This window comes from Carcharhinus amblyrhynchos, chromosome 5 (genome assembly GCF_965287045.1).
Source record: "Carcharhinus amblyrhynchos chromosome 5, sCarAmb.v2.hapA, whole genome shotgun sequence".
Lineage (NCBI taxonomy): Eukaryota > Metazoa > Chordata > Chondrichthyes > Carcharhiniformes > Carcharhinidae > Carcharhinus > Carcharhinus amblyrhynchos.
This window is the reverse complement of record NC_137328.1, coordinates 125556824-125581564: the sequence shown is the minus strand read 5'-3', so window position 1 is coordinate 125581564 and position 24741 is coordinate 125556824. Positions and strand designations below refer to the sequence as shown.

General features: G+C 45.6%; 1 protein-coding gene across 2 annotated transcripts in view; it reads left to right on the top strand.

The window, feature by feature from the left end:
• rictora (RPTOR independent companion of MTOR, complex 2 a) overlaps positions 1-24741 on the top strand; it is a 271841-nt gene that overhangs the window by 216782 nt on the left and 30318 nt on the right. For both annotated transcript variants that reach the window (XM_080189548.1, XM_080189549.1), the window contains 5 exons: positions 8360-8469; positions 12762-12849; positions 15284-15376; positions 17028-17134; positions 21259-21488. In XM_080189548.1, the coding sequence (XP_080045674.1) occupies positions 8360-8469; positions 12762-12849; positions 15284-15376; positions 17028-17134; positions 21259-21488 (628 nt within the window). The remainder of the gene's footprint in view (positions 1-8359; positions 8470-12761; positions 12850-15283; positions 15377-17027; positions 17135-21258; positions 21489-24741) is intronic.

The window sequence follows — 24741 nt, the reverse complement described above, 5'->3', positions numbered from 1 at the left end:
TGACAACACCAGGTTTTAGTCCAACTGATTTATTTGATAGTAAACTCACTAGCTTTTGAGGGGTTTCCCTCTTCTTCAGGTGAATGGAGAGTTCTGGCCTCAGACAGAGCATATAAAGCACAGACAGTTTACAGATTACTGATTAGAATGCAAATCTTTACACCTAACCTGCTGTTCAAGTCCTAAAGTGGCTGACAATGTGTGTGGAAGGAGCACTGATCACAGGTTGAGGAGATGTGTATTGTCTCCAGACAGTACAGTAAGTGAGGCTTTGCAAACCCAGGCAAGTCACGGGGGTTACAGATAGTGCGACATGAACCCAAGATCCCTGTTGAGACCGTCCTCATGTGTGCGGAACTTGGCTATCAGTCTCTGCTCAGCGACTCTGCGCTGTTGTGTCTTGTGAAGGCTGCCTTGGAGAACGCTTACCAGAAGGTCAGAGGCTGAATGCCCGTGACCACTGAAGTGCTCGCCAACAGGAAGGGAACAGTCTTGCCTGGTGATTGTTGAGCGATGTTCATTCATCCATTGTCGTAGCATCTGCATGGTATCCCCAGTGTACCATGCTTCGGGACATCCTTTCTTGCAACGTATCAGGTAGACAATGTTGGCCAAGTTGCAAGAGTATTTACCGTGTACCTGGTGGATGGTATTCTCATGTGATGATGGTATCCATGTCGATGATCCGGTATGTCTTGCAAAGGTTGCTGTGGCAAGGTTGTGTGGTATTGTGGTCACTGAAGGCTGGGTAGTTTGCTGCGAACTGTTTGAGGTTGCGTGGTTGTCTGAAGGCAAGAAGTGGGGGTGTGGGGATGGCCCTGGCGAGATGTTCGTCTTCACCAACGATACGTTGAAGATTCCGGAGAAGATGTCGTAGCTTCTCCGCTCCGGGGAAGTACTGGACGACGAAGGGTACTCTGTCCACTGTGTCCCGTGTTTGTCTTCTGAGGAGATAGGTGCGGTTTTTCGCTGTGGCGCATGGGAACTGTCGATCTATGAGTCGAGCGCCATATCCTGTTCTTACGAGGGCATCTTTCAGCGTCTGGAGGTGTCTGTCACGATCCTCCTCATCTGAGCAAATCCTGCGTATTCGGAGGGCTTGTTCATAGGGGATGGCTTCTTTAACATGTTTAGGGTGGAAGCTGGAGAAGTGGAGCATTGTGAGATTGTCTGTGGGCTTGTGGTACAGTGAGGTGCTGAGGTGACCATCCTTGATGGAGATGCGTGTGTCCAAGAATGCTACTGATTCTGGGGAATAGTCCATGGTGAGTCTGATGGTGGGGTGGAATTTGTTGATATCATCATATAGTTGTTTCAGTGATTGTTCACCATGAGGCCAAAGGAAGAAAACGTCATCGATGTATCTAGTGTATAGCATCGGTTGAAGATTCTGTGCAGTGAAGAAGTCTTGTTCAAACCACTTCTCCAGCTTCCACCCTAAACATGTTAAAGAAGCCATCCCCTAGGGACAAGCCCTCCGTGTACACGGGATTTGCTCAGATGAGGAGGATCGTGACAGACACCTCCAGGCGCTGAAAGATGCCCTCTTAAGAACAGGATATGGCGCTCGACTCATAGATCGACAGTTCCGATGCGCCACAGCAAAAAACCACACCTATCTCCTCAGAAGACAAACACGGGACACAGTGGACAGAGTACCCTTTGTCGTCCAGTACTTCCCCGGAGCGGAGAAGTTACGACATCTTCTCCGGTCAACATATCAATGATGAAGACGAACATCTCGCCAGGGCCATCCGCACACCCCCACTTCTTGCCTTCAGATAACCACGCAACCTCAAACAGACCATTGTTCGCAGCAAACTACCCAGCCTTCAGGAGAAAGGTGACTACAATACCACACAACCTTGCCACAGCAACCTCTGCAAGACATGCCAGATCATCGACATGGATACCATCATCACATGTGAGAATACCATCCACCAGGTACACGGTAAATACTCTTGCAACTCGGCCAACATTGTCTACCTGATATGTTGCAAGAAAGGATGTCCCGAAGCATGGCACATTGGGGAGACCATGCAGACGCTACGACAATGGATGAATGAACATCGCTCGACAATCACCAGGCAAGACTGTTCCCTTCCTGTTGGCGAGCACTTCAGTGGTCACGGGCATTCAGCCTCTGACCTTCTGGTAAGCATTCTCCAAGGCAGCCTTCACGAGACACAACAGCGCAGAGTCGCTGAGCAGAGACTGATCGCCAAGTTCCGCACACATGAGGACGGTCTCAACAGGGATTTTGGGTTCATGTCGCACTATCTGTAACCCCCGTGACTTGCCTGGGTTTGCAAAACCTCACTTACTGTACTGTCTGGAGACAGTACACATCTCCATAACCTGTGATCAGTGCTCCTTCCACACACATTGTCAGCCACTTTAGGACTTGAACAGCAGGTTAGGTGTAAAGATTTGCATTCTAATCAGTAATCTGTAAACTGTCTGTGCTTTATATGCTCTGTCTGAGGCCAGAACTCTCCATTCACCTGAAGAAGAGGGAAACCCCTCGAAAGCTAGTGAGTTTACTATCAAATAAATCGGTTGGACTAAAACCTGGTGTTGTCAGACTTTTTACTGTCTTTTTAAGTTCCATTCCAGAGTCCACAATATAGGCTGACAGATCAGTGTAATATTGAAAGAATGATGTCAAACGTGCTGTCTTTTAGATATGGCAATAAACCGAGGCCTGTTCTTCCCCCTCAGCTGTATGAAAAGATGCAATGCCATGATTTTAAGAAGAGCAGTGTGTTCTTTCTCACTGCTAGCCAATATTTATCCTTGAACAATATCTAAAAGCAGATTACCTAATTATAAAAGAAAAAAATAAGATTCGTATAGCACCTTGTACAACCACAGGATGTCCCAAAGCTTCTCCTACCTAATGAAAATCTTCTAAAATGTATTCACTGTTGTAATGGAGGAAATGCAATGAACAGTTTGCACACAGCAGGTTCACAATAGAAATGTCATAATGGTCAGATAATCTTGTTTTTGTGATGTCAGCTCAGCGTAAATATCAACCAGGACACTGGGAGAAACTGCTCTGCTCTTGAAAATAAAGCTATGATTTCTTGTAAATCTGAGGGGGCATTCCGGACCTCTGTTTAATGTATCATCCAAAAGACAGCAAGCACCTCTGACTGTGCAGCACTCCCTTGTACTGCCCTGATATGTTAACCCAGATTTTAATACTCAATTCAATGAACCATTAACCCTATGACTCAGAGGCAAGAATGCAGCCCCTGAGCAATGACTGACATAATTATTCCATGGCTTTTTTTTTTGGAGCTTGCAGTATGCAGAATTTCCAATATTACAAGAATGTTGACACTTCAGAAGCATTTAATCAGCTGTAAAGCAGTTTGAAATTCAGGCAAGGTGCAGTATAAATGCAAGCTCTTACTTTCATTGTGCAGCTTTAACCAATGTGTGAACATACAAGAGCTGACACTAAGATGAATCTTATGAACAAAAGAAATTAGGAGCAGGAGTAGGCAATATTACCCATCGAGCCTTATCTTCTGCCTCCACTCCGCTCCTCCTTTGATTTCCTTAGTGTCCAAAAACTATCAATCTTCATCTTGAATATACTCAACAGTTGAGTATCTACAGCCCCCAAAGAGAGGATTCCAAAGACAAAGTTTCCTCTAATCTCAGCCCCAAATGGCTGACCCCTTATCCTGAGATTCTGATTTTAGTCCTACACACTCCAACCAGAGGAATCTACCTCTCAACCATCAAGCTTTCTTATATAATTCAGTGAGATCACCTCTGATTCTTCTAAATTCCAAAGAATCTAGATACATTTTATAAAATGTTAGCTGCTTCTCCTCTCATCAAGGGTTGCTCAACAGCTGGGCAATGCAATGCAAGTATGAAAATTCTGGAATTGATTAACAATGTTTGTAGTGAAGTTCCTTGCTTTCATTGCAACGGTTTAGGGTGTCACATTGGAAATTACACACTAACGATGTTGAGCTTAGGCCTATGTCCAGTCATATCATGGTGCAGTGCTCTGCAGCATTCATAAGAACATAAGAAATAGGAGCAAGAGTAGGCCATCTACCCCTTCGAGCCTGCCCCGCCATTCAATAACATCATGGCTGATCTGTCATGGCTCAGTTCCACTTTCCCACCCTCTACCCATAACCCTTAATCCCCTTGCCTCTCAACCCGCGTCTTAAATATATTTAGCGAGGCAGCTTCCACCACTTCAACGGGCAGAGAATTCCAGAGATTCAACACCCTTTGAGTGAAGAAGTTCCTCCTCAACTCCGTTCTAAACCGCCACCGCCCCCCCCCCCCCCCCCCGCCCTTTATCTTGAGGCGGTGCCCTCTAGTCCTGCTGTCCTTTCTGAGTGGGAAGAGCCTCTCCACCTCTATCCTATCCATCCCATTCATCATCTTATACGTCTCATAGAACACTACAGCACAAACAGGCCCTTCGGCCCACAAGTTGTGCCGATCACATCAACACCTATCTATAACCCCCAATCTCGTAAAACCCCATATACTCATCCAGAAGTCTTTTAAAAGACCCCAGCGAGTTCGCCTCCACCACCACTGATGGCAGCCGATTCCACTCACTCACCACCCTCTGAGTGAAAAACTTACCCCTAACATCACTTCTGTACTTTCCTCCCCGCACCTTAAATCTGTGTCCTCTCGTAGCGACCATTTCAACCTGGGGAAATAGCCTCTGAGAATCCACCCTATCCATTCCTCTCAACATTTTATAAACCTCTATCAGCTCGCCTCTCAACCTTCGTCTCTCCAGGGAAAAGAGACCCAGCTCCCTCAACCTAACTTCATAAGGCATGCCTCCCAGTCCAGGCAACATCCTTGTAAATCTCCTCTGTACCCTTTCAATAGCTTCTACGTCTTTCCTATAGTGGGGCGACCAGAACTGCGCACAATACTCCAAATGAGGCCTGACAAGGGTCTTATAAAGTTGCAGCATTACCTCCTGACTCCTAAACTCAATCCCTCGATTAATGAAGGCCAGTACACCATACGCCTTCTTGACCACCTCTTCCACCTGCGAGGCCGATTTAAGAGTCCTGTGGACCCGGACCCCAAGATTCTTCTGCTCTTCAACACTACTAAGACTCCTGCCCTTGATAGTGTACTCGTTCATCCTGTTGGTTCTGCCAAAATGGACGACTACGCATTTATCCGCGTTGAAGTCCATCTGCCACTTCTCCGCCCAGTCCTACATCCCATTTATGTCCTGCTGCAACTTTTGACATCCTTCCAGACCATCCACAACAGCACCGACCTTCGTGTCATCAGCGAACTTACTTACCCATCCCTCCACTTCCTCATCCAGGTCATTTATGAAAATGACAAACAGCAAGGGTCCTAGAACAGATCCCTGAGGCACTCCACTGGTGACTGACCTCCATTGAGAAAAAGACCCATCCACAACCACTCTCTGCCTTCTGCAGGCAAGCCAGTTCTGGATCCACAAGGCCAAAGGCCCTTGGATCCCATGCCCTCTCACCTTCTTGCATGGGGGACCTTATCAAACGCCTTGCTGAAGTCCATGTACACCACGTCCACTGCACTTCCTTCGTCAATGTGTTCAGTCACATTATCGAAGAACTCAACTAGGCTTGTAAGGCACGACCTGCCCTTGACAAATCCGTGCTGACTATTCCTGATCATGTCAAACCTCTCCAAATGCTCGTAAATCTTGTCCCTCAGAAGCCTCTCCATCAGCTTACCAACCACTGAGGTCAGACTCACCGGTCGGTAATTTCCCGGGCTATCTCTGTTCCCTTTCTTGAAAATAGGGACTACATCCGCAATCTTCCGGAACCTCTCCCATCTCCATTGACGACACAAAGATCATCGCCAGGGGCTCTGCAATCACTTCCCTCGCCTCCCACAGTATCCTGGGGTATATCCCATCTGGTCCCGGCGACTTATCTATCTTGATAGAATTCAAAAGTTCTAACACATCCTCCACCTTAATATCCACAAACTCAATCTTTTCCATCTGCTGCAAATCCGTAGCAAAATCTCCCAGATCAGTTTCCACCGTGAATACTGAGGCAAAGTACTCATTAAGCACCTCTGCCATTTCTTCTGGTTCCACACAGACCTTACCCCCTTCACCTTTTATAGGTCCTATCCCTTCTCTTCTCATCCTTTTACCTTTCACATATTTATAGAAGGCCTTGGGATTCTCCTTAATCTTACGCGCCAAGGTCTTCTCATGACCCCTTCTGACTCTCCTAATTTCCTTTTTAAGCTCCTTTCTACAGTCCTTATACTCCTCAAGATCCTTAACCTCTCCTAGTTCCTGAACCTTCTGTACACCTTCCCTTTCCTCCTGACTAGGTTCAACACAGCCTTCGTGCACCACGGTTCCCGCGACCTACCAAAACCCCCTTGTCTCATCGGAACGTTGTCATGCATAGCTCCAGACAAACATTCCTTGAATATCCGCCACCTTCCTTCGGTACTTTTCCCTAAGAACGCCTCCTTCCAGTTTATTTGTCCAAGTAACTTCCTGACTTCTTCGTATCTCCCCTTACTCCAGACAAACACCTTCCTAGCCTGCCTGATCCTATCTCGTTCCAATGCAATTGTGAAGGAGATAGAATTATGGTCACCATTCCCAAGATGCTCTCCTACCGAGAGATCCATCACCTGCCCTGGTTCATTCGCCAGTACCAGGTCAAGTACAGCCTCTCCCCTCGTAGGCTTATCCACATACTGTGTCAGGAAACCTTCCTGAACACACCTAACAAACTCGTCCCCATCCAAACCCCTTACCCTAGGGATATTCCAGTCGATGTTTGGGAAATTGAAGTCTCCCATCATGACAACTCTGTTATTAATACACCTCTCCAGAATCTGTTTCCCTATCTGCACTTCAACTTCCCTGTCACTATTGGGCGGCCTATAGAATACACCCAGCAAAGTTTTCGACCCTTTGCTGTTCGTAACTTCCACCCACAGAGACTCTGTAGATAGTCCCTCCACGGCATCCTCTTTCTCTGCAGCCATGACACTGTCCCTGATCAACAGTGCCACTCCACCACCTCTTCTGCCATCCTCCCTGTCCTTCCTGAAGCATCTGAAACCTGGCACCTGAAGTACCCAGTCCTGTCCCTGAGACATCCAAGTCTCCGTAATGGCCACCACATCACAATCCCAAGCATCAATCCACGCCCTAAGCTCATCTACCTTATTCACGACACTCCTTGCATTAAAATATATACACTTCAGCCCCTCAGTCTGGGCATTTCCCTTTTCCACCCCCTGTCTAACCTCCCTCCCATACTGCCTGCGGTCCTCCCCTACCTGGGAGCTAACCTCCTCCGTCCCAGTTTCCCCATCGCAATTCCCTCGGGTAAGCGTTCTCCAAGGCAGCCTTTATGACACACAATAGCGCAGAGTCGCTGAGCAGAGGCTGATAGCCAAGTTCCGCAATTCTCAGTGAGATCTCCCCTCATTCTTCTAAACTCTAATGAGTACAAGCCTAGTTTATTCGGCCTCTCCTCATAGTTCAACCCCCTCAACTCTGGTATCAGCCTAGTAAACCTCCTCTGCACTCCCTCCAAGGCCAAAATATCCTTGCGTAAGTGCGGCGACCAAAACTGCACACAGTACTCCAGCTGCGGCCTCACCAGTGCCCTGTACAGTTGCAGCAAGACCTCCCTACTTTTATATTCAATCCCCCTCGCTATGAAGGCCAGCATCCCATTAGCCTTCCTGACCACCTGCAGGCTGGGTTTTTGCGACTCATGCACAAGGACCCGGAGGTCCCTCTGCACCGTTGCATGCTGCAGTTTTTCGCCATCTCAGTAATAGTCCTTCCTACCATTATTCCCACCAAAGTGGACAACTTCACACTTGCCAACATTAAATTCCATTTGCCAGTTCCTGGCCCATTCGCCCAGCCTATCTAGATCCTTCTGCAGACTTTCCACGCCCTCCGCACAATTTGCCGTTCCACCAATCTTGGTGTCATCAGCAAATTTCGACACCATGCACTCAGTTCCCTCCTCCAGATCATCTGTATAAATGGTAAATAGCTGAGGCCCCAGCACTGACCCCTGGGGCACTCCACTAGTCTCCAACCGCCAATCCAAATAGCACCCATTGACCCCCACTCTCTGCCTCCTATTTGACAGCCAATCCCTATCCACGCTAACACCCTACCCCCAACTCCATGCCCTCTAACCTTCTTTAATAACCTCTTGTGCGGCACCTTATCAAACGCCTTCTGAAAATCAAGAAACATATTCCTGATATAAGATGAATTCTGTAAATATACAAAAGATCAATGGATTAGGGAGCGATGTGTCAATATTGTCTGTGCTTTCAGGAATACAACTTGAAATATGTTGATCTGATCGAAGAGCAGTTGAACGAAGCACTCACTACATACCGCAAACCAGCTGATGGCGAGAACTATGTTCGTCGTAGTAACCAGAGGTGAGACTGGGAAACTTGACATTACCTTAATTTAATAGTCAGATTATGGATCCAATTCCAATGTTGAGATGCTTTAATCCCCTTTGAAAGATTAGAATTTTGCGTTGTAGCATTCATACATTAGCACTTTTATGATGAGGGACCCTGAAAAGTAAAGTTGCACTTCAATTGAAAATGAGGAATGTACTTGGAGGACCAGGGCCCATGTTGAAGGTATTACCCACTTTGAACAGAATAGAACAGGATAGAAGGGACATAAAGAAGTCATGATTGAGATAAAAACTGAAAATGCTAGAGAAACTCAACATTTGTGTAGTGAGAAAGTTAAAGTTTTGAGTCCGTATAAGAGCTTACGGTATACAAAATCTCACGGACTCGAAATGTTAGCTTTGTTTCTCTTGCAAAATCCTGGCAGACCTGCTGAATTTTTCCAGCATTTTCTGTTTCTATTTCAGATTTCCAAAATTCATAGTATTTTGATTTTATTTGGGGTCAAGACAGAGTAGTACTAAGCTTGGACTTTGTAGATTGTTGGCGGAAGAGAGGTCTGCAGAAGAAGAAGGATTTTACAGTTTGTGTTGGATCAAAAATATCAAGCCATCATGCTGAATATATAACCATGAAATGGCCTGGGCACCAGTGAACTGATAACGGATACTTGTTACCTGTTAACAGATTTCACAGAGTAAGGTGAATGTAATCATTAATGAGGAGAGAGTATTTTCTTTTATTTATTTTATACAGAGGGATCTGGGTGTGCAGGTCCACAGCTCCCTAAAAATGACAACATTGGTGGCCAAGATGATAAAGAAGGCATATGGCACGCATGTCTTTGTCAGCTGGGGCATTGAGTACAAGAGTTGGAAATCATGTTGCAGCTATATAAAACCTTGGTTCGGCCACATTTGGAGTATTGCGTGCAGTTCTGGTCACCACGCTACCAGATGGATGTGGAAGCTTTAGAGAGAGCAATTGTAGAATCCTACAGTGTAGAAAGAGGCCCTTCGGCTCGTCAAGTCTGCACCAACCACAATCCCACCCAGGCTGTACCCCCATATCCCTACACATTTACCCACTAATCCCTCTAACCTACACATCCTAGGACACTAAGGGGCAATTTTAGCATGGCCAATCAACCTAACCTGCACATCTTTGGATTGTGGGCAGAAACCGGAGCACCCAGAGGAAACCCACACAGACATGAGAATGTGCAAACTCCACACAGACAGTGACCCGAGCCAGGAATCAAACCCAGGTTCCTGGAGCTGTGAAGCATCAGTGCTAATCACTGTGCTACTGTGCCCCCCCCCCCCCCCCCCCCCCCCCGCCCCCCCAAAAGAAGGTTTAGCAGGATGTTTCCTGATCTTGAGAGTGTTGGCTCTAAGGCGAGGTTAAATGAACTAGGATAGTTTTCACTGGAAAGGCAGAGGCTGAGGGGAGACCTGTTAGAGGTTGACAAAATTATGAGAGGCATAGACAGGGTGGATAGTCAGACGTTTTTTCCAAGGGTGGAGTGTCAATTACAAAGAGGCACAGATTCAAGGTGAGAGGGGGAAAGTTTAAGGGAGATGTGCGGGGGATGTTTTTCATGCAGAGTGGTGGAAGTCTGGAACGTGCTGCCAGAGGAAGTGGTGGAAGCAGACACATTAGCACCATTTAAGAGGCATTTGGATGGGTATATGAACAGGGCTGGAATAGAGAGATACTGTTCGAGTAAGGGCAGAAGGTGTTTTTTGATTTAGTTAGGGCATCATGATTGGCACCAGCTTGGAGGACTGAAGGACCTGTTCCAGTGCTATACTACTTTGTTCTTTGGCTTCCTTTGGGAGGCTAGACTAGCAGTTATTGCCCATCCATAGTTGTTGCCCTTCATTACATGGACTGTCTGCAATTACAATCCAGTGGTTTTTGGATTGATTGTTGTGCTGCGATCTGTGAAATTGTATGCCACTGTTAGTTTGAAATCTGGGAATGTTAGTAAATAATGGAATTTAGAACATAGAACATTACAGCGCGGAACAGGCCCTTCGGCCCACAATGTTGCGCCGACCAGTCTTATTTTTAAAAAAAACATTGACCCACTAATCTAAACCAATCCCTTTTCGTCCATAAACCTATCCACCAATCTCTTAAACGCCCCCAAACTAGGCGCATTTACAACTGCAGCAGGCAGGGCATTCCAGTCCCTCACCACCCTCTGGGTAAAGAACCTGCCCCTGACATCCGTCCTATAACTACCCCCCCTTAATTTAAAGCCATGCCCCCTCATGCTAGATTTCTCCATCCGAGGAAACAGGCTATCACCATCCACCCTATCTAAACCTCTAATCATCTTATATGTTTCTATAAGATCCCCTCTTAGCCGCCTTCTTTCCAGTGAAAACAACCCCAAATCCCTCAGTCTCTCCTCATAGGACCTCCCCTGCATACCAGGCAACATCCTGGTAAACCTCCTCTGCACCCTCTCCAAAGCCTCCACATCCTTCCTGTAATGTGGGGACCAGAACTGCACACAGTACTCCAAGTGCGGCCGCACCAGAGTTGTGTACAGTTGCAACATGACGCTGCGACTCCTAAATTCAATCCCCCTACCAATAAACGCCAAGACACCGTACGCCTTCTTAACAACCTTATCTACTTGATTCCCAACTTTCAGGGATCTATGTACACATACACCTAGATCCCTCTGCTCCTCCACTCTATTCAAAGTCCTCCCGTTAGCCCTATACTCAACACATCTGTTATTCCTACCGAAATGGATTACCTCACACTTCTCCGCATTAAACTCCATCCGCCACCTCGCGGCCCAGCTCTGCAACCTGTCCAAGTCACCCTGCAAACTTCGACACCCTTCCTCACAATCTACCACACCTCCGACTTTGGTGTCATCAGCAAACTTACTAATCCACCCAACTATACCCTCATCCAGATCATTAATAAAGATTACAAACAGCAGTGGCCCCAAAACAGATCCCTGAGGCACACCACTTGTAACCGCACTCCATGATGAATAATTACCATCAACCACCACCCTCTGTCTCCTATCTGCTAACCAATTCCTGATCCAAGTACCTAAATTACCACCAATCCCATACATCTGCATTTTCTGCAGAAGCATACCATGGTGAACCTTATCAAACGCCTTACTAAAATCCATATATACCACATCTACTGCCTTACCCCTATCCACCTCTTTGGTCACCTTCTCAAAGAACTCAATAAGGTTAGTAAGGCACGACCTTCCCGCTACAAAACCATGCTGACTATCTCTAATCAATTCATTACTCTCCAAATAACTATAAATCCTATCCCTAATAATTCTTTCTAAAACCTTGCCCACTACAGAAGTAAGACTCACTGGTCTGTAATTCCCAGGGAAGTCTCTGCTCCCCTTCTTAAACAATGGGACAACATTCGCTGTCCTCCAATCTTCCGGTACTATACCAGAGACCAACGACGACCTGAAGATCAGAGCCAGTGGCTCTGCAATCACCTCTCTTGCCTCCCATAGAATCCTAGGGTAAATCCCGTCCGGACCAGGGGACTTATCTATTTTCAACCCATCTAGAATATCCAAAACATCCTCTGTATCAACTACAATACTTTCTATTTTACACCCCTTCACCCCAGTGACCTCCTCAGCTACATTCATATCGTCCTGCGTGAACACCGAAGAGAAATAATGGTTCAATGCCTCTCCAATCTCTTCCGGTTCCACACACAACTTCCCCCTACTGTCTGTAACTGGCATCTGCATTGCCTACATGTTTCTCTGCACTGCCTCTGTGCCTCACAATAGAACAGTGCAGGCATTGAAAATTTGGACCAGATTAATTTTTGTAGCTCAAATGCTGTCTGTTCACAGGTCAGATTAGGTAGCTTGGCAGCAAGATAAAAAGTGGAAATTGGCAGTGTCACTCGTTAGCCACTAGGTGTCAGGAGCATGTTCAGTATTCATCTTATAGCCAGCTGTGATAAAAAAAAATTGGGACTGAATATAATTAGTACATCAGCCTTAACTAATGATTTCTCTCATTACTGTGCAGAAAATAGTCACCTAAATAGTTCAGTGACTGCTCTCAAAGTAATTTGTTACATGCAGAGAGCTCTGGAACATCCTGAAATGTGATATCGGGTTATATAAAGGCAAGTTCTTCTGGTGTTGGCCTTTGAAAACTAGGCAGAAGACTGAAAGTATGATTGAGAATCTAGATTTAGCCTTGGCTGCAGGAAATTTAGTTATGACTGCAAGTTTATTATTTATATATTTGATTTTCTGTTTTTGTTTCTAGGTTACAAAGGCCCTATGTTTACTTGCCAATTCACTTATATGGGCAGTTGGTGCATCATAAAACTGGCTGTCATTTGCTGGAAGCCCAGGTGAGGATGCTATTGCATCTGCTAAGTCAATGCGCTGTTTCACATAATTAATAACAACATATTCACATGACTGAAACTGAAGTGGTAAAAACAGAAATTGCTGCAGGCACCCGAAGCTCATTGATCTGAAACGTGAGCCCTCTTTATCCACAGATGCTGTCTCACCTACTGAATGATTCCAGAATTTTCTGTTGTAATTTCAGCTTTGCAGTCTTTGCTTCTTTTGTTCTAGGGCTGTTCATTTTAATAATCAATGTTTCTAGAAGTAGGTCCGCATTATAGAATCAGGATTAACATGTCAGAATGTGAGAGATTTAGAACAAAGAACAATACAGCACAGAAAACAGGCCCTTCGGTCCTCCAAGTCTGCACCGCTCATTGGTGCAATGGTCCAACTAGACCATTCGTTTGTATCCCTCCATTCCCAATCTGTTCATGTGGCTATCCAGATAAGTCTTAAACGATCCCAGCATGTCCGCCTCCACCACCCTGCTTGGCAGTGCATTCCAGGCCCCCACCACCCTCTGGAAAATATGTCCCACAGATACCTGAGTTAAATCTCGCCCCCTTCACCTTGAACCTGTGATCCCTCGTGATGGTCACCTCCAACTTGGGAAAAAGCTTCCCACTGTTTGCCCTATCTATGCCCTTCATAATTTTATACACCTCTATTAGATCTCCCCTCATTCTCCATCTTTCCAGGGAGAACAACCCCGGTTTACCCAATCTCTCCTCATAGCTAAGACCCTCCATACCAGGCAACATCCTGGTAAACCTTTTCTGTATTCTCCCCAAAGCCTCCACGTCCTTCTGGTAGTGTGGCGACCAGAACTGGACGCAGTACTCCAAATGTGGCCTAACCAACGTTCTATACAGCTGTAACATCTGACGCCAATTTTTATACTCTATACCCCGTCCTATAAAGGCAAGCATGCCATGTGCCGCCTTCACTACCTTCTCCACCTGTGATGCCAACTTCAAGGATCTGTGGACTTGCAAATCCAGATCCCTCTGTGTGTCTGTAGTCATGATGGTTCTGCCATTTATTGTATAGCTTCCCCCTACATTAGTTCTACCAAAATGCATCACTTTGCATTTATCTGGATTAAATTCCATCTGCCATTTCTCCACCCAACTTTCCAGCCTATCTATATCCTGTTGTATTCTCTGACAATGTTCATTGCTATCTGCAAGTCCAGCCATCTTTGTGCCGTCCACAAACTTACTGATCACACCAGTTACGCCTTCCAAATCATTTATCTATCTCTAAGAATCCTCTCCAACAATTTCCTACCTCGGACGTCAAGCTCACCGGCCATAATTACCCAGGCTATCGTTGCTACCCTTCTTAAATAACGGTACCACATTCACTATCCTCCAATCCTCTGGGACCTCACTTGTGTCCAATGAAGAGACAAAGATTTCTGTCAGAGGCCCAGCAATTTCATCTCTTGTCTCCCTGAGCAGTCTAGGATAGATGCCATCAGGCCCTGGGGATTTATCAGTCTTAATGTTCCCTAAAAAACCTAACACTTCCTCCCTTGTAATGGAGATTTTCTCTAACACGTCAGCACTTCCTTCTGAGACACTTCCAGTCAACATGTCCCTCTCCCTTGTGAATACTGATGCAAAGTATTCATTTAGGATCTCCCTTACTTCCTTGGGCTCTAAGCATAATTCCCCTCCTTTGTCCCTGAGAGGTCTGTTTTTTTTTCCCTGACAACTCTTTTGTTCCTAATGTACGAATAAAATGCCTTGGGATTCTCCTTAATCCTGTCTGCCAAGGACATTTCATGACCCCTTTTTGCCCTTCTAACTCCCCATTTGAGTTCTTTCCTGCTTTCCCTGTATTCCTCCAGTGCGCCATCTGTTTTTAGCTGCCTGGACCTAATATGCGCCTCTTTTCTTTTTGATCAGACCCTCAATTTCCCTGGTTATCCACGATTCTCAAATCCTACCTTACCTATCCTTCCTTTTTACAGGCATGTGCCTGTCCTGCAGCCCCATCAACAGCACCTTAACAGACTTCCACATGCCAGATGTGGATTTACCCTTGAACAGCCTCTCCCAATCAATGGCCACCAATTCCTGCCTAATCCGGCTATAGTTAGCCTCCCCCCCCCCCCCCAAATTCAACACCCTATCCATAGGACAACACTCATCTTTTTCCATTACTATCCTAAAGTTTACAGAATTTAGAGAGAGTTTTATTATATCTAACTCCACGCTGTACCAAACCTGGGAGTGTTTGATGGGCACATTGTAGAGGGAGGTTTACTCTGTATCCAACCCTGTGCTGTACCTGTCCTGGGAGTGTTTGATGGGCACATTGTAGAGGGAGGTTTACTCTGTATCCAACCCTGTGCTGTACCTGTCCTGGGAGTGTTTGCTGGGATAAGAGATAATGTTTGAGAATAATGGTTTTTATTTACAGAGCATCGTTCCAGACCTGAGCTACACTGTGCGTTCGCCAGCATTGGAGAAGTGGGATGGAATAAAGCAGCTGAAAGCAGCACTCTGGGCCTTGGTAACATTGTTTTGTTTTCAAAGTTCTCCCTTCTCTGTAGGTCTTGTGTTTTTACTAGCTATTATGTTACGCCTGAAAGCCCCAGAAATCTTCACCTCGTTGACCTTATATGAATGTCCTCACTTGAAACTGCATCACAGCATAATGGTGATCCTGATTGATAAAAGTTAATCATAACATATCTACCAGCGCATAAGCTGAACACAAGTAACTCTCTAATGAATGCAGTCAAAACTGGATCCTTTTTGGTTTGCCTGGGTCATTAAATAATGTTGTTTACGCAAAGTGTATTTGCTTCAACTCCCTGCCATGATAGAGCTATGATCGAAAGTGGATAAGCATTTTGTGATGACTTGCATGTTTCCTGACTTGCTCTTACTTTGCTTTTAGAGGCTCCATCTTTGTGGACAGCTTTGGACTCTTGGTAACAAGTAACACAATGTAAATAGCAGAATTATGCTGCGGCGTATGGATTAGAAACTAGAACCAGGAGTCGACCATTTGGCCCTTTGAGCACGTTCCATTATTCATTTTGATCATGGCCCAGACTGCACTTTTTTGTCCATTACTAGAACATAGGATTAAGTTGTTGTAGTGCTCTCCTGTGCCCAAGTAGCCAGTCATCAGTGAATGGCTAAGCTGACATGAAAATTAATGATTTGTGAGGTACAAGTGTATCATAAAATTTTGCTTCATTGCCTTCAGAGCAATAATAAGGGAAGAAATTGGGTGGCAGACAAATGTCAGTCAGCTGTCTCTATCTGACTGGAACATGTTTGTATGGCTTGTTTTAGTAGAGGCTGACTTTGTACCCACTGTTACTTTTTGTGCTGTTCTGCTTATCCTTCTACTTCCTGTTACCTAATCCTTACACAAACTATAAGTTTTCTAAGAGTTGAGAGACTTTGAAATTCTCTTCTTCAGAAGGTGGTTGATATGGTTTTTAAGGCAGAAGTAGATAGATTCTTGTAAGCCCCAGGAGCACCAGGTTTGAGCGGAGGCCAAAGCTGGTACTACAGCCAGTGCCTGAGAAGTGGAGGTAATGGAGGACAGAAATTAAGTCTGGGTATCGGTGAAACCTGGCCCACCAAGGGAGTATGATGGGCTGTGTTTGAGAGACCAGAGGGGCAGAGCAAAGGGGCTTATGACCTGCAGGGGTTGCCTCCGATGGCAGAGGGGAGCCCCAGATGAGGTGTTTCCCAATATATCCTTTGCCTGACAACAGCCAATCCAATGATAAGTACCAAGCTACTCACTTGGCATGGTGTGGGGAAAATAGCGACATGATTGGGTTGAGGCTACAAGAGGGCCTCAATAAGCCCAAAGGCAAGCAAGTTGCCCATCTACTCCACAATCTGCCTGTAGAATGGGAAACAGCAGATGGGCAAGTGGTGGGGGGGGGGGGAGGGGGGGGTGGTGCGGGGGGACACTCACTACATTTCACAAGTCTTCTCCTACTTTGAACACTGGAGGGGAGCGTAAAATCCAATCCTGTATCTGTTTTCTTCAAACACCTCTTCCAAGCCTCAGTTCGATGGTGCTTTTGATTCCCTTGCCTCTTGTTTCTTGAGTGTCAGCGTCCTTTCTATTTAAATGATGCTAGATAGTAGTTTGCACGGGGCTACTGACTCAAATGTGATGTGGATTTCAGGGAAACATTGGCTCGTCCAACTGGGGATTGAACCTGCTTCAAGAGGAGAATGTGATCCCAGATGTTATAGCTCTGGCCCATACTTGTGAAATACTTTCTGTCAGAGGGTAAGTAACAGTACTCATGGAAATAGATCCAAAAGAGAAATGACTGCCTAGTAATAATTCTCAGAACCTGGAGACCTCAGCAACTGACTTTTCACTCACCTGAATTTGCTGCAGTTTTTGTTTTCAATTCATTCATAGGATGTATATCTTGCTGGCTAGGCCAGCGTTTATTGCCCATCCCTAATTGCCTTGGAGAAGTTGGCGGTGAGCTGTTGTCTTGAACTGCAGCCTCTGTCATGTAGGTAATGTGGTTTGCTCAGTACTCAAATGTACAAACTGTATATTGTTGACATTTTGTCAATCTTAAAAGTTAAGAATTTTCCCTTATAATTTAGTCCCAGGTACCTGTTGCCTGTCTAATCAATTCCAGCTTTTAACTTGCTGCTGAGTATCCATTATTCCTTATATAAACCACCAGAATCCTTGATAAGATTTCAGATTGATTCATAAGAACATAAGAAATAGGAGCAGGAGTAGGCCTTCGAGCCTGCCCCGCCATTCAATAAGATCATGGCTGATCTGTCGTGGCTCAGTTCCACATTCCCGCCCTCTCCCCATAACCCTTAATCCCCTTGCCTATCAAAAACCCATCAACCCGTGTCTTAAAAATATTGAGCGAGGCAGCCTCCACCACTTCAACGGGCAGAGAATTCCGGAGATTCACCACCCTTTGAGTGAAGAAGTTCCTCCTCAACTCCGTTCTAAACCGCCCCCCCTTTATCTTGAGGCTGTGCCCCCTAGTCCTACTGTCCTTTCTGAGCGGGAAGAGCCTCTCCACCTCTATCCTATCCATCCCATTCATCATCTGATACGTCTCAATGAGATCTCCCCTCATTCTTCTAAACTTTAACGAGTACAAGCCTAGTTTATTCAGCCTCTCCTCATAGCTCAACCCCCTCAACTCCGGTATCAGCCTAGTAAACCTCCTCTGCACTCCCTCCAAGGCCAAAATATCCTTGCGTAAGTGCGGCGACCAAAACTGCACACAGTACTCCAGCTGCGGCCTCACCAATGCCCTATACAGCCGCAGCAAGACCTCCCTACTTTTATATTCAATCCCCCTCGCTATGAAGGCCAGCATCCCATTAGCCTTCCTGACCACCTGCTGCACCTGCAGGCTGGGTTTTTGCGACTCATGCACAAGGACCCTGAGGTCCCTCTGTACCGTTGCATGCTGCAGTTTTTCGCCACGTAAGAAATAGTCCTTCTTACCATTATTCCTACCAAAGTGGACCACCTCGCACTTGCCAACATTAAATTCCATTTGCCATTTCCTGGCCCATTCGCCCAGCCTATCTAGATCCTTCTGCAGACTCTCCACACCCTCCGCGCAATTTGTCATTCCCCCAATCTTGGTGTCATCAGCAAATTTCGACACCATACACTCGGTTCCCTCCTCCTCCAGATCATCTATATAAATGGTAAATAGCTGAGGCTCCAGCACTGACCCCTGGGGCACTCCACTAGTCACCAACCGCCAATCCTAATAGCACCCATTAACCCCCACTCTCTGCCTCCTATTTGACAACCAATCCTCTATCCACGCTAACACCCTACCCCCAACTCCATGCCCCCTTACCTTCTGCAATAACCTCTTGATTCGACTCCAGGTAACACTCTCTCGATTTTAATCTAATTTTCTTACTGTTGCCAGGAAATGTCATAGAAACCATTTAATTCAAAACAGTATCCTTTATTGGGAGAATCTGTGTCCAATATCAGGCAGGATTTTCTATTCAACTAGAACCCCGGTTTTGTCAAAGGGATGGATATTGTGCCCAGTCAAGCTGCCTACTTAACCATGCCAGTTTTAAGTTGAATCTATTTAGCAAATCATTGGGAAGGGTAGAAGACTGCACGAGCCCTCCAATACGTATTATGTAATGCGAATCACAGCCTCCAATGCCTGCAGTAGTATAGCATGGGCACGGCCTCCACTATCTGATATCACAAAAGCATAGAATTGCTTTGGTGCAAGAGAGGCCATTTAGCCCACCATGTCTGCATCAGCAGTCTGAATAAACAACTCATGCCATTCCTTTACCTTCTCCCCATAACCATGCATATTCTTCCTTTTTGGATGACAGTCTAACTGCTTTTTGAATGTTTCAGTTGAACTTACCTCTATTATACTCATACGCAGTGCATTTCACCACCTGCTATGTGAAAAGTTTTCTTGATTTCGCGCCTTTCATTCTCGATTCTTTAATGAGTGGGAACAGTTTCTCCCTATCTGCTCTCTCTGCATCCCTCATAGTTTTGGCAAATGTCCTCTTTGTCTTTCGCTAAGGAGAATAATCCCAGCTTCTCCATATTATCTTCAAAATTGAAGTTCCTTATCCCTGGAACCATCCTCATTAATCTTTTCTGCACCCTCTCTATTGCCTTCACATCCTTCCAAAGTGTGGCATCCCAGATAGGGATGTGATATTCCAGCTAAGGCTGAACTAGTGACTTACACAAATTCAACATGCTTCCTTGCTCTTGTACTCTGCCCCTATTAATAAAGCCCAGGAGTTTGCTCTCTTAACCTGTTCTGACTGCACCTTTTGATGACTTGTGCATAATTATATCCAAGTCTCTCTGCCACTGCATCATCTTTAGAGTTGTGTCCTTTATTCCCACCGAAATGAATCATTTAATTTTGCTCTGCATTGAACTTCATCTGCTATCCATCTGCCCACTCCAACTAGCCTATTTTCTTTTGAAGTTCTACACAATCTTCCTTGCAGTTCACAATTTTGTATTATCCCCAGGCTTTGAAATTGTACCCCATACATCAAAGTCTAGGTCAATAGGATCCCAACACCGAGCCTTACCCAAAAGACGACCCCCCGAGCCTTGGTGTTGGTATCCATCAACCACTAATTCTTCATAGAAGAATTATAGAATACCTACAGAGCAGAAGAGCCCATTTGGCCCTTTGAGTTTACACTTACTCTGACATATTTCCCAGGACTTTTGCCCTGCCCTATCCCTGTAACCATACACATTTACTATGGCTGACCTACACATCTTTGGACACTAAGGGGCAATTTAGCATGGCTAACCCATCTAACCTGCACACCTTTGGACTAGGGGAGAAAACTGGAGCACCCTGAAGAAATTCATGCAAGCACAGGGAAAACATGCAAATTTCACACACTCACCCAAGGCCAGCATTGCACCCGGGGTCCTTGGAGTTGAGCTTTTTTGTTTCCTGTTATTCACCCAACTCCCTGGAGATGATTCTCCCAAAAAAGTTCTAAATGCTAAATTCGCGGGAAAACTAGTGTAAATCACAATTGTTTTTTCAGTGGGAGTTCAGACTCAAATCTTTCATGCTCTGTGCAATGCAGGGGTCACAATCACCACGAATCTCATTAAAAGCTCGGGTGGGGGTGGGGGGTGCAGTCACACTGGAGGCTGACCTTTCTGGGCCTCTGCACATGCGCAGTGGCCCCAAACTGTCAACCTGTGCTTTGCTGGCGAGTTCCATCGTTGGCCAGCCTGGGATCCTCAGCTCCTTCTGACACCCGCATGGTCTGATAATGGCCCCCACGCCTGTTCCTGAAACCCCATCCCATCCCAGAGCACTCCAATCTCCAACCGCCCCCTCCCCCCAACTGTGGAAGGCTTTTCATCCTGCGCAAGTGTTCCACAAGCAAGACCTGTTTTACTAGTGCTCCCGTTTTTCTAGTTACTGTTCTGTTTAGTTGTTAAACTTTTGCTATATATCGATATAAAGAAGATCATTCTTTAAACAACACGTTGGCCTCCTTCTGCACTGTAGGGATTTTATGATTCTATGACTATGTTATTTGTGGTCTTAGGTTACCACAGTCAGAAGGATTTTGTGATAGGTCATAGCATGTCAGCATATTTTGACAATCAATGAATTGATGGATGGAAGAGGATCAGTGAAGATTGCATACATGGATTTGAAGGAAGCGTTTGATGAGTTCTACTGAGTCCTTCTGAATGCTATTCTCCAATAGGACCACAAATAACCATTCTGAATCTTCTCCAGTAATAACCCTAATATAGTGATCGTTTGACCTCCTTTGGGATTGTTCCTTCAAGAAATGACCTAAGGTATGGCCTGTTGTTTCCACTGACTTTCTTTATTTGCTCTGTTCCCATAGGACCTGTCTGTATGCACTGGGCCTCTTGGCGAAAACAAAGCAGGGATGTGATATCCTGAAACTGCATGGCTGGGATTCGGTCAGGCATGGCCGCTTGCAACCCTGGCCTGTGGCCCCTGATGATATAGAACAACTATACAATGAGCTGTCTTCGGTCCCCAGTACACTGAGCCTCAACTCAGAATCTACTAGCTCCAGACATAACAGTGAGAGTGAGTCAATGCCTCAGAGTGAGTATCTTATGGTTTGGAGCTTGCCCATGCTCCCTCAGTATAATGAAATCATCTTGCTTCCAGCATGAATTACCAAGTGAAATGTACAGTATTTGCTGGCTGGTTAGCTATTTCCTAATCATGCATAAATATCTCTGTTCCTCTCCTGAGAATGTTAATTTCTGTTGGGATATGGATACATGTTAGCTCTCGGGTGTATCGCTCAACTGACCAGTCTTCACATCTGGGTCCTGGCGGTTAGTGTCAGCAGTCCAAGTTCAACTCAGCTCTCTCCCAGAGGCGACACATCCATTTTTCAGCACTAGTCATTTATTGCCAAGGAGCCTGGTTGATTTTTCTTCCTTAATCCTCAATTGGCATGCCTTCAATAGCTATCCAGGCTAGGATAATTACATAAGAAATAGGAGTAGAAGTTGACTATTCAGCCCATTGAGCCTGCTCTGCCATTCAATAAGATCACTTATGATCTGATTGTGGCCTTAACTCCACTTTCCCATCTGCCCTCTTGCCCCGGAGCTCGCCACACACATAACCCTTGACTCACTTGTTGATGAAAAACAGCAATAGCACTGAAGATTTGTGCTCCAGAACTTGTCACACCCTTTAATCAAGCTGTTTCAGTACAGTTACAACACTAGACTCCACCCAGCAATGTGGAAAATTGCCCAGTTATGGCCTGCACACAAGAATCAAGACAAACCCAACCCGGCCAATCATTGTCCCTACTAGTGGTACTTACTCAGCAATAACCTGTTCACTGAAGCCCCGTTTGGGTTCCACTCCGCTCCTGACCTTGTTTTAGCAGTGGTTCAAACATGGACAAAATCGCTTAATGCCTGAGTTGATGTGAGAGTGACTGTCCTTGACACCAGTGTTTGACCAGTGTATGGCATCACAGAGCCCTAGCAAAACTGGAGGGGAAATCTCTCTGCTGACTGGAGTCATACCTGGCACGAAGGAAGATGGTTGTTGTGGTTAGAGGTTGATAGTCTCAGTCTCAGATCAGGATATCACTGCACGAGTCCCTTGGTAGTGTTCTCGGCCCAATCATCTTCAGCTGCTTCACCAATAACCTTCCTCTCATCATAAGATCAGAAGTGGGGATGTGAAATCATCAGTGAACAATGTTCTGCTCTATTCATAACTCCTCAAATACTAGAGCAGTCCATGTCCAAATGCAGCAAGACTTGGACAATATCCAAGCTTGGGCTGACAAGTGGCAAGTAACATTCATGCCACACAAGTGCCAGGCACTGACCATCTCTTACTATTCATTGCATTTCGATATTCAATGGCATTACCATTGCTGAATCTCCCTCTATCAACTTTCTGGGGGTTACCAATGACCAGAAACTGAACTGGATTAGCCATATAAATACTGAGACTAACAGGGCAGATCAAAGGCAGGGAATCCTGCTGTAACTCCCCAAAGCCTGTCCACCATTTACAAAGCACGAGTCAAGAATGTGATGGTATACTCTCTATTTGGCTGGATGAGTGCAGCTCCAATGACTGTTGTTGCAATGGTATCAAAGCTTGACACCAACCAGGACAAAGCAGGCCATTGATTGCTACCCCCATCCATACACATGCAATCCTTCCACCATTGATGAATAGTAGAAGCCATGTGCACCATCTACAAGATGCACTGCAGGAACTCGCCAAAGCTCCTTAGACATATCTTCCAAACTCAGGATCTCTACTGTTTAGGAGGACAAGAACAGCAAATACCTGGTAACACTACCACCTGGAGATTCCCCTCCAGGTCACTCACCATTGCACTGTCACTGGCTCAATATTCTGGAATTCCCTCCCCTAATAGAACCCTTGTGTACTTATACCACAGGTACAACAGTGGTTTGAGAAGGCAGCTCACCACCACCACCTGATGGGCAATTAGTGATGGGTAATAAATGCTGGCCTAGCCAGCTACACCCACATCCTATAAATAAAAACAAAAACGTCAAACTCAGCCTTGAATATAATCCACTGCTCTCTGGGGAGAAGTCCAGAGACAGTGCCTGCTGAGAGAAGAAATTCCTCCTAATTCACACACAGCCAATCACACTTAAAGAAAAAAATTAGTATTTTCCACAAACCATCAGAAATGGAACTGGTGCCTGTGGCCAAATGAGATGCCAACAGCGGCAGGAGGAGAAGAGACAACATGTCATCAAACAATATAAAGCAGCCCAGGAGTTTCTCTGAATACAGTAAGCCTTTTCTATTTGTGCTGCCAATCCTGGAACAGTGAGGTGAAACACACCAGCTTTCTTGCCCTGTGATATAAAATTGTCATTTACCATGTCTGAATTGGATGTCTTTTTGCTAATTTGTTCGCATCAAGATACGAGTAAGGGAAATAGACCATCTCTCCAACCCTCATGGGCTGAAGTGCCTCTTCTGCACTGTATGATTCTAGTTTCAGCAGCCAGCACTCCGCGATCAGATACAGTACAGGTTCAATATATCGTAAAACTTCCCCTACCCCATCAAACACTGACAGGTACAACATTGAGTTAGTTACAGTGCTCCCTCGGGCTCGCTTCTCATGAAGAAAAGCTTCTTTCCTTCCACCAACCAACCTTGTGCTCCCCATTAATAACGTGATCAATTCTGTGTCATGGAATGGTGCCAACAGGGAAAGGATTTGTTTAATTAAAACTGCCAAATCCAGACTATTGCAGATGGCAGAGAGCAAGCTCTTCCTTCCATGGTCATGACAAAGTTAGTTTAGAGCCTAAGTCTTAATATTAAAGGGTAGCACAGTGGTTAGCACCACTGTCTCAGCACCAGAGACCCATGTTCCCATTCCAGCCTCAGGCCTGTATGAAGTTTGCACATTCTAAGAACATAAGAAATAGGAGCAGGAGTAGGCCATCTAGCCCTTTGAGTCTGTCCTGCCATTCAGTAAGATCATGGCTGATCTGAAGTGGATCAGTTCCACTTTCCCGCTTTCTCCCCATAACCCTTAATTCCCCTGTCTATCAAAAACCTATCTACCTGTGACTTAAATATATTTAGCGAGGTAGCCTCCACCACTTCAACGGGCAGAGAATTCCAGAGATTCACCACCCTTTGAGTGAAGAAGTTCCTCCTCGACTCTGATCTAAACTGCTCCCCCCCCACCTTATCTTGAGGCTGTGTCCTCTAGTCCTGCTGTCCTTTCTGAGCGGGAAGAATCTCTGTACCTCTACCCTATCCATCCCCTTCATTATCTTATACGTCTCTATAAGATCCCCCCTCATCC